Raw genomic sequence first — 13,109 nt, forward strand, 5'->3', positions numbered from 1 at the left:
AAATAAATAAATAAATAAAATAATGTGGGCATGCATTTTTAAATCAAGTCAAATCAGGTTCGTGATGGGCTGTAAATTGTTGAATCTGTGTTTTTTTTTTTTTTTTTTTAAAGGTATGTCTTTCATATTTAAATCTAAGCTTGAAATATTGATATTAACAAAAATCACTTCATGCTTTATGTCTAATTTTTTTTCCAAAAATAAACTGTTTGCACTAACTAACCAGCATGCACAAAAAAAGAGATAAACCAAGGCTTTTTCCTACTCCAGGATTTTGTCTAACTTAATGTGGACGAGGAGCTCTAAGACAGAAGAATCAAGAGAAACCGAACAACACCGCAACTCGACATGGTGCAACACAGCAATCACACAGCAATCCTAATGGCAAAAAAAAAGGTGCAGCCTATATTTGTGTCCCTGTGCAGTTACTCACACACAAAAAGTGAAGGGACCTCACCACGGGCCCCCCCTTATCACAAGAGGACACTCAGGTCCTAAAAGAAAAGAACTCACAAAAGGATTGGAAGAACTACTGAAATGTAACCCAGTTGGCTTAACAAAATACAAAGCTACACTACAACTCAGGAAAAATAGGTCAAAATAAAACAAAACAGATCCCAGTAATAAAATAAATCACAAAGGTCACCATTAAAGGGCCAAAACAATAGAACTGTGGTTATTCCAATTTAACTCAACACAAATTGCAAACAAATGAGCAAAATAGGACTGAACTAACGGAAACTAAAAATATAACAAAAGGCAAAATAATCAAGGAAATTAGAGAATCAAAACTAAGTTAAACATTAAACTAAGGCAAAACGGCAGTGGTATGTGTAGGGCAACTTGGAAGATGGGGAATTGCAATTAGCCAGGCTCATCCACTGTCCAGGAAAAAAGGATTTTAAAGAAACGATAACCCTACTTACCACCATACGGGGCATTAACCAAATACAATTGTCAGGATCACCAAAGCAGGGAAACATCGTCACCACACGTTCATCAACACTTTCAATAAAGGTTAACTTTTAGATATGGTAAGCAAGACTATGCATTAAAATGTGTCTTTAAACATACATGGGGGCACCACACATAGCCACAGCTGGGACAGAGCTCAGGAGGCACATGAAGAGCAATGGGCACAGGTGCCTTATATAGCCTGGCCTTGATTGAGAGAGGCTAGGGGAGGAGTCGGGAAGTATTCCCCACCACAACATTAAAACAGCAAAAGGTGCATTTTTAAAATCTAACAACACATTTATGGTATTTAGTATAATGCTTTTTCCTTGAGACACTGAGTGAGGCTCAAGGAAAGATATTTGCAGCTTCAGGATTGTAAAAAAATGACAAAGTCACACCCTGTTGCCCAACTCCTCTGACAAGTAGAGAACAGTCCCTTACTGGAGGAACGCCCCCTTACGTCATACGTCACGACTTCAACAGAGTAGTGTTGCACTTGGATCAGCTGTAAACTGAATTTGTTTTTGTTTTGGTTTTTACAGGGCGTTTTTACAAAGAAATGCACAATATAGGACCTGTTCATTTGTGAGCTTCAGAGGAACCAGTAGGCGAATTTTGTTACGTTTGGACAGAGCCAGTTTAGCTTTTTACCGGCGTTTCCGTTTGTGCTAAGATGAGCTAACCGAATGCTAGCGGCTAATAGCTACGAATTTAACGTTAGCATACAGGCAATGGCTAACGTTACTTCTTTCTTCTCCTCTGCTGTACCTGACTCTTGGTAAGAAAGGAAGTTAGTAAGCTATCATTTTCTCTTCATTTGTCTCTTGTTACAAAAACACGAAAAAATGTGTGGAACTGCTTCTTGTAATGTTATTTTGGTGCAATTTTAAGGTAACGGTTATCTTATTTGTAACGTTTCGCGTTAGCTAACTTGTAACGTTACTTGAAAAAGTTCGTTTTTGTATTTTTAACTCATGTAGTTTCAAACATTGTGTACTTTGAAAATCAATATTTTACATTTATGATTTATTAAATAAAATGACACGTTACCACAGATTTGACCACCCAGTAACGTAAAAAGTAGTCCAACTTTAGCTCGAATAGACTGTCAGTGTAAACATAACAATAGATGTTATATAGGAATAAATATAACGTTATTTTGAGGAGCTATTTTGCATTTGCTGAAAACACAACTGTAGTTTTACTTTGCAATGCAATATACTGTTGTAGTGCTGCATTCCTACCTGTACTTCAGCAATAGTTGTTTGTCTAACTTAATACATTTATTCAAGTACTGTACTCAAGTACAATGTTGAGGTACTTGCACTTTAATTAGGTTTTTCTGCTACTCCTCCAATACATTTTAGATGCAGATATTATATTTTTACTTCATCACGTGTATCTGACAGCTTTAGTTATTTGTTGCATTTCAGATTTAGAATAATACAAAATGAATTAGGATAATACATCATGAATAAACTTTATTTAACTATATAAGTCACATTGAGATTAAAACCTCTTTTTCAAGATATCCAAGACAGGGTCACATACCAGCATAAAAACAAACAGGATAAGTCAACAATTAAATACTTTGTTTGTCTCTTTATTTAGACACAAATTAGGATTACAGAAGACAAAAAAAGTCAGGAAAAAGGCCTCCTCAGACTGAAGTCAATATTTATTGCATAACATGGAAAGGTAGCTCAAACAATCAATATTGAGCTTTGGACATGTCTCGAAAGCAGTGTGGTGTAAATACACCAAAAGATAAGATTGTGAATCTCATATTTTCTGTACAAGAGACCTAAGGGAGGTCACACTAAATACTTGCAACTTTAGTCTGTTGAAGTTGTTTATTCCTGAAATATTTGTGTTTTTAATATTGTCTACATATTTCTTTTATGTTCTGTCTGTATTTCAGTGAAGAGGCTACTGAGAAATAAATATGTAAGCTGATTATAAACTTGCTAAAATAGCAAAGTTTAAGGTGGTCCGCTGCATAGTACTGTAAAAGTATGTGGAGTAGTTGACGTTCTGTTATTGCTATTATTTATAGTGTATATGGGGCAATCGACATTATGCATATGTTTACTTTTGGTGCATTAAGCACAGTTTGATGACAATAATTTTGCAATTGTTCTTGAGTTAAATAGTGAATGCACGACTTTTACTTGTAACTGAGTATTTATACGCGATGATATTGCTATTATTTTAAAGTTAAAGAACTGAAAACTTCTAATACTGTTAAATATCGTTTTTGCTGTCTTTATGGCCCACTAGCGTGTCCACCTGGATTTGTAACAACCTGTTGATACTGCATCCAATGGAGGGTTACACCTCGTGTGAATGCACCATCCGAGTGTGATTCTGCGTGTTTGCAGGCTTTAGTGTTTTAGTCTTAGGCTGTAGTCGTTTCCTATAATGATGCATAAAGCAGCAGTGTTAAGAGGTAAAACATCTGGCCCAGCTGCACACTGCGTCTTTAAGCTCCGCCGCCGATAAATTAGCACGCCGATCAACTGTCGCTGTCCGGTGAGGGAGGTGCTGAAATCAGAGCGCTCTGCTACTCCCCCCACCCACCCCCCCATCTTTCTCTCTCTCTCCTTCTCTCTCTCCGTGTCTCTATCGCCGCCGACCGACCGACACTTGCAGCCATTTTACGCAGGACGAACCCAATCATGTCGTGAGGGAAGCTCGCTGGTCACCTGGGCAGAGCCAGCAGGAGCCGCCGCGCGTCCCGGTGGTCGCAAGAAGGCGGACGGGCAGGAGGGCAGGCAGGTTCGGCCAAAATGGTGAAGAGGAAAAGCCTGGACGATAACGAGCCGGAGTGCGGGAAAGGAATACCGTTTCCCATCCAGACCTTCCTATGGAGGCAAACCAGGTTAGTGTGGGGAATTGATAACAGGTGTTTGCCATGGCGAGAATAAGGAGGATCAAGGATTTGACAGCATGACATATGAAAAACCAGCCGCATTTCTATCATGATAAGCATCAAAATACACGTATTAATTGCCTTGTTATAATGCAACCCTTGAATGGGTATCGGTGTAAGTGAGTGTGTCAGTCGACTGGTTTCATTGAGTGTTTTAAATGGAGGGAGGAGAGCTGCCTGTTTTTGCAACTGTGAATGGGGACGGATGCAGACTGCATGATGTCACACCTGTAAAGCAAATATGGAAAGTGGGCCAAAGAAAATGAGTGATCAGCTGCAGTTTAATGATGTCTATGCAAAATCTCATGTTCTGTACAGGGTTCCCATGGTCATGGAAAACCTAGAAAAGTCATGGAATTTCACAGTAACATTTTCCAGGCCTGGGAAATTCATGGAATTTATCAAAATTACTGAAAGTTTTGGAAAAATCATGGAAATTTGGTGTGTGTCATAAATTAAATGGCATTAATGTAACATAATGGTACATTTACTTTCTGAGGCTGAGGATGTAGCATAGCTTTATAATGTGTTGATGTGATTTTGTTTATTTGTTCATCATGGAGGTTTCTTCATTTTCTCACAGCGCTCCCGCTCTCTTCATTCATGTATGCCCAGGAGGCATGTCAAATGATACTGACTTCTTGCTAAAGGGAAGGGCATACAACTTTTGTTGTATTTTGTATTTCGTTAACTGCTGATTTTGAGTAAGAGAGTTTTCTTGAAAACAAAAGTGGTAATTTTTGTCTTTTTATAATTTATTTATTCACATTTTTTTCTTTAAATTGTTTTGCCATTTTTTTCCTTTAAGTTTTTTTTTTCCACTTTTATAGAATTCTTTTTTAAAAAATGGCATTTTGGTTTTGTTTCTTTTTTTATTTTATTTTTTAAGAAAACCACAGATTTGGTAGGCATGTTTTCTATTTAAAAACGTCTTTTTTTTGTTTTTTTAAATGTATTAGTCAATTTTTAAAGAGAACAGTAAATTAAATTGGTGATTTATTTATGTAAGAAAATGGGTTTGGATGGCATGTTTGTTTTCCTCCAAAAACTAACTCCAAAAAATGACACAATTTGTCACAGCCAGAGACTGTAAAAACAGAAAATATTGGTGATTTTATGACATTGTAGATTTCATGATGTAGCCTACATTTAGATTTTTTCTATGTTACATAAGCATTTTTGTGTTTTTTTTCAGTGCATTTCTGCGTCCAAAGTTGGGGAAACAGTATGAAGCGTCTTGTGTGGTAAGTTATTTCATAATGCCATGTGCGTGGTAAGGGAAAATAATCACTCCATTCCCAGTAATCTGTTTTTACCTTAATGCACCTGCAAATCGAGTGGGCTCTTGATTGTACATTTAGCAAATTAGTTTTTTCCCTTTGCTTTCTCCGATTACCCAGGAGCCAGACCTTTGAAAACTCATATCCATAATGACGCTTCTGCAGATCCCTTTAGATCTAAACAGAGCTGCCACTGTCTCTCCCACAGGCATTGCCTAGCTTGGGGCCATGTGGGACGTTTAGGCATTCAAAGAAAGAGGCTTTAGTTTGTCGCTGATGTCTCTCTTCTCCTCCTCTCTGGCTGCCTCCCCAGTCCTTTGAGCGAGTGCTGGTGGAGAATAAGCTCCACGGGCTGTCGCCGGCCCTGTCAGAGGCCATCCAGAGCATCTCCCGCTGGGAGCTCGTCCAGGCAGCCCTGCCTCATGTACTCCACTGCACCTCCATCCTGCTGTCCAACAGGAACAGGCTGGGTGAGGACACACAACACACACAATAGCACCGCTTCAGGCATTGAGCTGACAGCCATGTTCAGGTTTTTCTCATTCAACAAAACACAGAAGTGATGTTCTCTCAGTCACAGGACAGTAACAGAATAACCTGACTTTACAGTACATCACAGGTCTGCATTATCAGACACAAAATAATTAATATGTCTACTAAAGTAAAATCTGGACTCAGCACCTACAGTATATGCATAGAAAGACTTTGGGCTATGAAATTTTCAATCATCAAGTTTTTGTCACATGGAAACAGTACATGGTACAATTCCAGAAACACAGGATCCCATCAACTCCTTTTACTTGTACATTGTGATTTAGTCCTTTTGGCGTCTTCTTGCATCTTTGGCTGATGCTGTATAATTGTCCATGATTTCGAATGGTTATGGTAATCCATGTTTATTTACTGACTTTGGTATCAAAATGTCTTAGATAAATCTTTAAAAAGACTTAAAAAAGCTAAGACATGGGGAGTACAATTTAGTGATTTTGTTTTTTGTTTTCTGATTTATTGTAAATCGCAAAATGAATTGTAGCATCTATTTTTTATGTATATAATTTACTAAATGAGTCATTTTTTTGTTACATTAAACATTTGGGCAGAATTGTCACTAACCCCTGTAACTGATGTCGCTTCTTGTTTTTTTATTTCTTCAGTTTTGGTTATTGAAAAGTTGGTCATACATTTAATTCCATGTGGCATTAAAAATTCTTCAGTCTAACTTCCCTTGTAGGAACTCTGGCGTTGACAATGAGAAAAACTCTTACTTGGTCTTATATGATTAACAGTAGGGCTGCGAATAACGAATACTAGTATTTCATCCTTGATGAGCTCAAGGTTGCGTCTTCCTATTGTTTTTTTTGCCAGAAAAACAGTTCAAAACCCAAAGCTGGTTAGCACAGAAGACAAAGAAAAGGAGCAAATCTTCTCATCTGAAAAGCTTGAACTAGGTGCTGCTAAGCATTATCGCTTGACGATGACTTTTATTCAATGATCTGTCGATATTATTTCTCTTGGATCATAGTGAAAACAACATCAACAAAAAATTGACAATGGATTTTGACATAATTCAGTTTGACTTCATATTTTCTGCAGGTCTAAAACAATCATGAGAAGTTAGGAATTGCCATATACACTAAAACCTTCACACACACAAATGCTAGAGCTTCATGCTGGTCATTCATCACCTTACTGTGCAGCACTCAACATTAACCCCTGACCTCCGACCTCCGACAGGCCACCAGGACAAGCTGGGCGTGGCGGAGACCAAGCTGCTCCACACGCTGCACTGGATGCTGCTGGACGCTGCTCAGGAGTGCAACCACGAGCCCAGCCTGGGCCACGGCTGGTCTGGGGGCAGCAGCAGCAGCGCCTTTCTTCAGCCGGTGGGGAACCAGGGCTCGTCCCCTGGGGCTCCTGGCTCGTGCTCCGGCTCTGCCCTAGGCGGGTCGGGGCCCCAGCACAGTGGCTTCCTGCTGGAGGAGGATGAGCATACTCGTACCAAGCTTTTCCACAAGAGTATGGCCACAGTGGAGCTGTTTGTGTTCCTGTTTGCTCCGCTTATTCACCGGATAAAGGTCAGTACCTGGCAATACAAATATATGGAGTACACTACAATTCATTATTACTGTGCAGTTTTTGTGTTTTTTTTATTGTAGAAGGAGTGACTTTCTCTGGGATAAATTTGCAAGTTCTGAAAGATTTCTATCAGCAGTTTCATTCTAAACTGGCCCATATCAAACCCCTCAACACACACACGCACACACACACACGCACACACACACACACACACACACACACACACACACACTCACAGGGTCACCCTATGTCTATTGATCTGTGTGTACAAACAGATACAATGCTCAGGTTACAATACTCATGGGAATGCAATGTGTTTCCCAATTGAACAATAAATAACTGTACCTTGCAAAAACGGTGTCTACAGGTCCATCAAAGGTATTACATTTGAATTTGTAAGGTCTCCGTTGCCACAAAAACTTTTGTCTAATTTAATTTATTAATTGTTTAATTTCTGTTTGTCGAAATGTGTCAAGCTCTTTTACATGAAGTCAACATTTCTGAAATTTCAAGGCTTCAAATCTACAAATTAACCCAATACTGTCTTATCACTTTGCCTGTTGGCAAAATGTGGATAAACATAACTCAATATAATAACAATATTCATGCAAAAAATCTGCCTCTGTACATGACTACATACATAATACTCACCTTAACACTTACAAGCCTCTCCAGGATGTTGTGATGGCAACAGTTAATCCAAATTCAGCCAGTTCTTGTGAATCCGATCTGCCCTTGCAATTTTGTCCAAATTTCACAAATCGTGAAGTAGACTTCTGTAGAACATCACCTAACTAATTTCCTTGTTTCTAGTTGTATTGATGCAGACATCATGCACTTTTTTCATTCAAAAGAAAAACATTGCAACATGCGTCACACTTTTTTAGAACAGCTGCCAGTTGGTTCAAAATGATCTTGAAAACATCTTAAAAGCATTAAATGTAGGTGTCGGATATCTGTAGACACCCTGCTTGTTTGTGATCATTTCATAATAGCACTGCACTTTAAAATAATCCAATAACATGATAAACAAATTTTAAGTATGTCTCTTCTTTTTAAGGAGTCGGATCTAACCTTCCGATTGGCCAGCGGTTTGGTTATATGGCAGCCGATGTGGGAGCACCGCCAGCCCGACATCCCTGCATTTACTTCGCTTATCAAACCCGTCAGAAACATTGTGACAGGTGAGAAAACATCCTCAATTACAGCCCTATCAAATTCTTTTAGCATAATCTATTTTTGTTGGTTTATAATTAAGACGTGTAATCTGCTACGCCTGTCTCAACAGCAAAGAGGAACTCCCCAGTCAACAACCAGTGCAGCCCCTGTGGATCTGGCAACCCGGGTCCCATGGTGAGTGAGCATTTCAAGCTCAGATCTTGTCTGATTTTGCGTCTCATGTTGATTGAATGTGTGCAGGCAAGAGGCGTCTTCCCCTCCCCCTTTTAACCTCCCCCAGAGGCTGGCTGCTAATATTCATTAGCACCAGCCTTCCGGGAGCATTAGTGTGGTGAGCTAGGGTCATGACAGAAACCTTGCTGCAACCTCAGAGCCTTTAATTATTAGGAACTGTCTGTCCGTCTTCTGCCAGTTTCTCCCCCCATCTACAGTATCTGTCCATCTCTCCCTCCCATCTGCAGGGCTTCCAGGTGGTTTGCGAGGCCGCACAATCGGATTCCTCCTCCCCCGCGGCTGGAGAGCGGAGCTGTCGTCGTGGTAACTCGGTCGAGAAAGGTGGCCCTTCCCAACAACCCCCACCGGTTAAAGGCCCATCCAAGAAAAAGTGAGCACCATTAATCGATTTAACCTCCAGAAGCCGTGAGACAATAGCGTTTGGTCATGTGCGCATCATTGATTTTTGATTCTTGGGTTATGCGTGAGCTTCACGCCTGCTCGGCCTCGCTGTTAAGCAGGAGGAGGTAGAGGGTCACACAAAGTGTTAATGCAACACTCAACATGGGAACTGAGAATATGAGAGCTGTAAATGACGCATTTCATCCGCTATTCTCTTTATTCGCAACTTGTGTTCACATAAATGGTGCTTTTTTTCTCTGGTTGGAACAACAATGGAATATTTTACTATAACTATAATAATTATTAATATTCTAATTCTTAATCTTCTTCTTTTTCTTCTTCTTATCATCATTATTAATTGTAGTCAGGGTCATTCATTTCACCCAAAATTGAAAGTCTCTGGGTGCTTTAAAATCTGTACAGAATAAGACTCCAAATCTCTAGACCCTAGATTCAGATATATAAAATGGGATAAACTTAAGCAAGAGCAACAGGGATGACGGTTTGAGCAAATGTATGTTCCCCAGCTCAATGTCCTCCTAATATAAATCATTAAGGATATATTTTAAATGGTTTTATGTTCTCAGCAATGTTTTTCGTTAGGTTAAATGTTTAATGTACGTACGTTGCCCTGGATCAATGTATTGAAATTAGGGCTGCAACAACGAATCGCTAAAATCGATTACCAAATGTGTTGGCAACGAATAGAATTATTTATTTGTTGTATCGCTACGTGACATCACATGTAGATGGGAGAAGCAGGTGTTTTGAAGAAGCTTGGCGGAGGCAAAGAGGACTTTTCGTATGAAAACTTCAGAAGTTTGGGAGCACTTCATGTTATGCAAAACAACGAAGTGTGTTAGCTGCAAAATATGCAAAAGTGACACGGCATGGCCCCTGAGCACGATGGTTATGATGCAGCATCTAAAACAAACGCAAAGTCTCAACAAAAAACAACATATGTTCAGTTTTAAAGTAAGGAAACGCAATGGTATGTTGTAAAAGCTGTCAACATTTAGTTTTTAGGACTGTTTCATATTTGATTTTGTAGTTATTTATTTATATATACCTTTTCTATCAAACTCAGACTGTCGAGATAAAGGGAAAATGCCCCAAAAAATAATCTTTAATAAATTATATATATATATACACACACACACACACACACACACACACACAGAATAATTTAATTTAAATGAAAAGAAACATTACTGGATTATTACATATTTGCATGTAACCCCATAAAACCTTGTGATTTGGTTTTGGTGACTATAGCTGTTTAAGAACGCTTGCAGTTTGTAAAGAATAGGACAGAGACCCGTTTTTTTTTTCTACACATAGTTTCAGTAAACTGCACTTAAATTTTGTGCTATTCTAAGCACAGATATGAGACACGTACAAGTCGTCTCATGCAACATAACTTGGCCTTGTTTTTCATCATTTTGAGTGAGTGAAACCATACATTAATCATTTGTTCGTATTCATAATGATCAAAATTTGATTTCATGGCTTTTACAAAAGCTATGATAAATGACATATTTGTCCGTGATGTATCCAAGACGCCAGTTGTGTGTTGACGCAGTGCAGCGACCCACGCTGACACCAAGCTGGTGCCATCATCTTGTTGATGGCTAAACATTTAGCCCTGTGGCGTTGTCTGTCGAACACACTGCACAGCACAGCTCGCTCCACTAGCTTGTGAGAGCTTGCGTATATGAATAGCTCCTCCTTCCCCTGTGTAATGTGTTGCTCTAAGCAGTACTGTCTCCTCAGTCAGCAGCACATACTCACTCACACATACAGAGCCTTGTCTTACTTGAGCATTAGCAGACCCAGCTGACGTTTGTCCACATACATAATCAAGGTAATTATGCTGAAGTAATGTGCTACATGTCTAATGCTGGCAGTGTCCCTGGCCTGGCATGACGTGGCCTGGCTTCATTTGGTCTGCCCTTGGTAAGTCTGGCATTGTTTGGTCTTTACTGCCAGACTCAGGGTCAATCTGTGCTCGCTTTGGCACAACCCAGGCAGTTTTAGTCAGCAGACGGTAACTCGCTGTAACGAGAGTCTGATTTTGTTCACAGAAATTTTAGTTATGCAAAATCATGCCACAAAGGTGCTCCACAAATACACTCTTAACAAAAATATAAACATAAGACTTATTTTTGTTTCTATTTTTCATGAGTTGAAAGATATATTACTTTTTCTATGCACACAAAAGGTTTATGGCCCTCAAATTTTGTTTACTAGTTTATTTAAATCCATGATAGTTAGCACATTGCCACCAAAATCCATAATTTATTCACCTGATAGATGGATAGATACTTATTACACAGGTATGCCTTAGGCTGGTAGGTACCATCAAAATGTGCAACACGGATTTAAACAAAGTTGTGAACAAAATTCAAAAGAAATATGTCTTTTGTGTATAGAAAAAAGTCTTAGATCTATCATTTTAATTTATGAAAAAAGGGAGCAAAAACAAAAGTGTTGCATTTAAGTTTTTATTTTGTGTAAAAATGATGTATTATTCAGACATATAATAACTACATCCGATGTTTGTGATCCATTTCTGATTTGAATTTGGTGAAACTGCATCAGTATGACGCACTATGTTACCAGACAACACCAAATATGCTCTTCTGAGAATCTCCAGATAAATACTTCAAAACATTTGGGTTCTGCGCATCCTTTGTGGGTGTTTTACATTTTGAACTTCATCATTGCTGGTCTGTGATCACCCTGAATCACCCAACCAGTGGGCTGAGAGCGAGAATGATGCGGGAGAAGGCAGCAGAGAGGTTGATAAGCCATCTATCGCTCATCTGAACTCATTCTGACAAACAAACAAGTCACTCCAGTGCTTCTCGTGATCACTCTGACAGCCAGCAACTGACTGCAAATCAAAATAAGCTCTCACCCCCCCTCCCCCAAGCTAGTTACAGCCTCATACACTCCATAGCAGTCACATTTTGAGCAGTCACATGGCGGTGCAGGAAGGGAGAGATTTATCCCTATTGTTTCACAGCACACACTCAACAATGGCAGATTAATTGCTTTTTTTTCAAAGTGTTGGTGGTGGGAATTTTAAGCTGTTGTGAGAGAAATGCTGGGTAGGACGAGAGCAAGGTTAGGGAGGAAAGTGAGGTGAATGTAAATTACAGTAAGAGAGAATTTTGACATTTGATGGGATTTGAGTTTTCATGCTTTTAAGTTGTTGGATTCCCACTGTGTGGATCCACACAGGGGTGGGGCTTTACTGTTGGCCCTCATCAGCAGATTTAAAGCTAATGGGAACAGCCTCTGAATCCAAATCTTTATTTTTTGTCATCAGCGCAGAGGCTCTGTCAGAGTTCAGATTTGTGTCCCCTCCTCACCCTCTTGTACTCACATCTCTACGCCGTTCCGCCAAGATAAAATCATTTCCGCCATCAGGACCTGTGATTAATGCAGCTTACTCATCCGCCGCGGCATCGCACTCCACTCAGAGCAGTGCTGATGCTGAGGCAGTTTCCATGGCAACCGCTGGCTGCTGCATCTCTCCTACCGCATGGAGTCGGGGGCTGGGCCCACTGCCTCTCAGAGGGCCCGGGGTGGCTGTCGTCACTCGGTCTCCGTGGCAACCTGACACAACAGCAGCATTTGTGTGTGTGTGTGTGTGTGTGTGTGTGTGTGTGTCGGCTAGACAGTGAAACATGATACAGCCTCCCCTCCACTGTCCGCTCTCAAAGTGATTCATGTAGATATCGACCATCTCTTCCTGCTCCACTTATTACAGCGGCCAAGATTAAATGCCTTCCTTTGTCTCTCTCTCCTCCTCTCATGGTATCAATATGTTTCTCCACAGCGTGTGGCACTCGAAACGCTCTGCAGCTCACCAACCGCTGACCTTCATTCCGGCTTATTTATAGTGGACTCACGTAGGCTTAGACTCCCTCTCTCCCCGCTGTTCTTCCAATGATGCTACAGGGGGGCTCTGCCCTTGTTTACCATCCTCCTTTGATGCATTATTAATGAAGCAGTGTGACAGGAGTTGATGACTGACTAATATAACAGGAAAGGCTGTGACA

At 40.0% G+C, this 13,109-nt stretch overlaps 1 protein-coding gene across 1 annotated transcript in view; it reads left to right on the forward strand.

The window, feature by feature from the left end:
* The first annotated feature begins 3,635 nt into the window (after positions 1-3,635).
* Positions 3,636-13,109, forward strand: part of LOC121962920 (protein unc-80 homolog) — a 50,683-nt gene continuing 41,209 nt past the window's right edge. Inside the window, 7 exon segments of the mRNA XM_042513243.1 lie at positions 3,636-3,838; positions 5,085-5,133; positions 5,483-5,639; positions 6,904-7,244; positions 8,306-8,429; positions 8,534-8,598; positions 8,886-9,028. Of these exon segments, the coding sequence (XP_042369177.1) occupies positions 3,747-3,838; positions 5,085-5,133; positions 5,483-5,639; positions 6,904-7,244; positions 8,306-8,429; positions 8,534-8,598; positions 8,886-9,028 (971 nt within the window). The 5' untranslated portion in view covers positions 3,636-3,746.

Source organism: Plectropomus leopardus, chromosome 24, assembly GCF_008729295.1.
Source record: "Plectropomus leopardus isolate mb chromosome 24, YSFRI_Pleo_2.0, whole genome shotgun sequence".
NCBI classification, from domain to species: Eukaryota; Metazoa; Chordata; class Actinopteri; order Perciformes; family Serranidae; genus Plectropomus; species Plectropomus leopardus.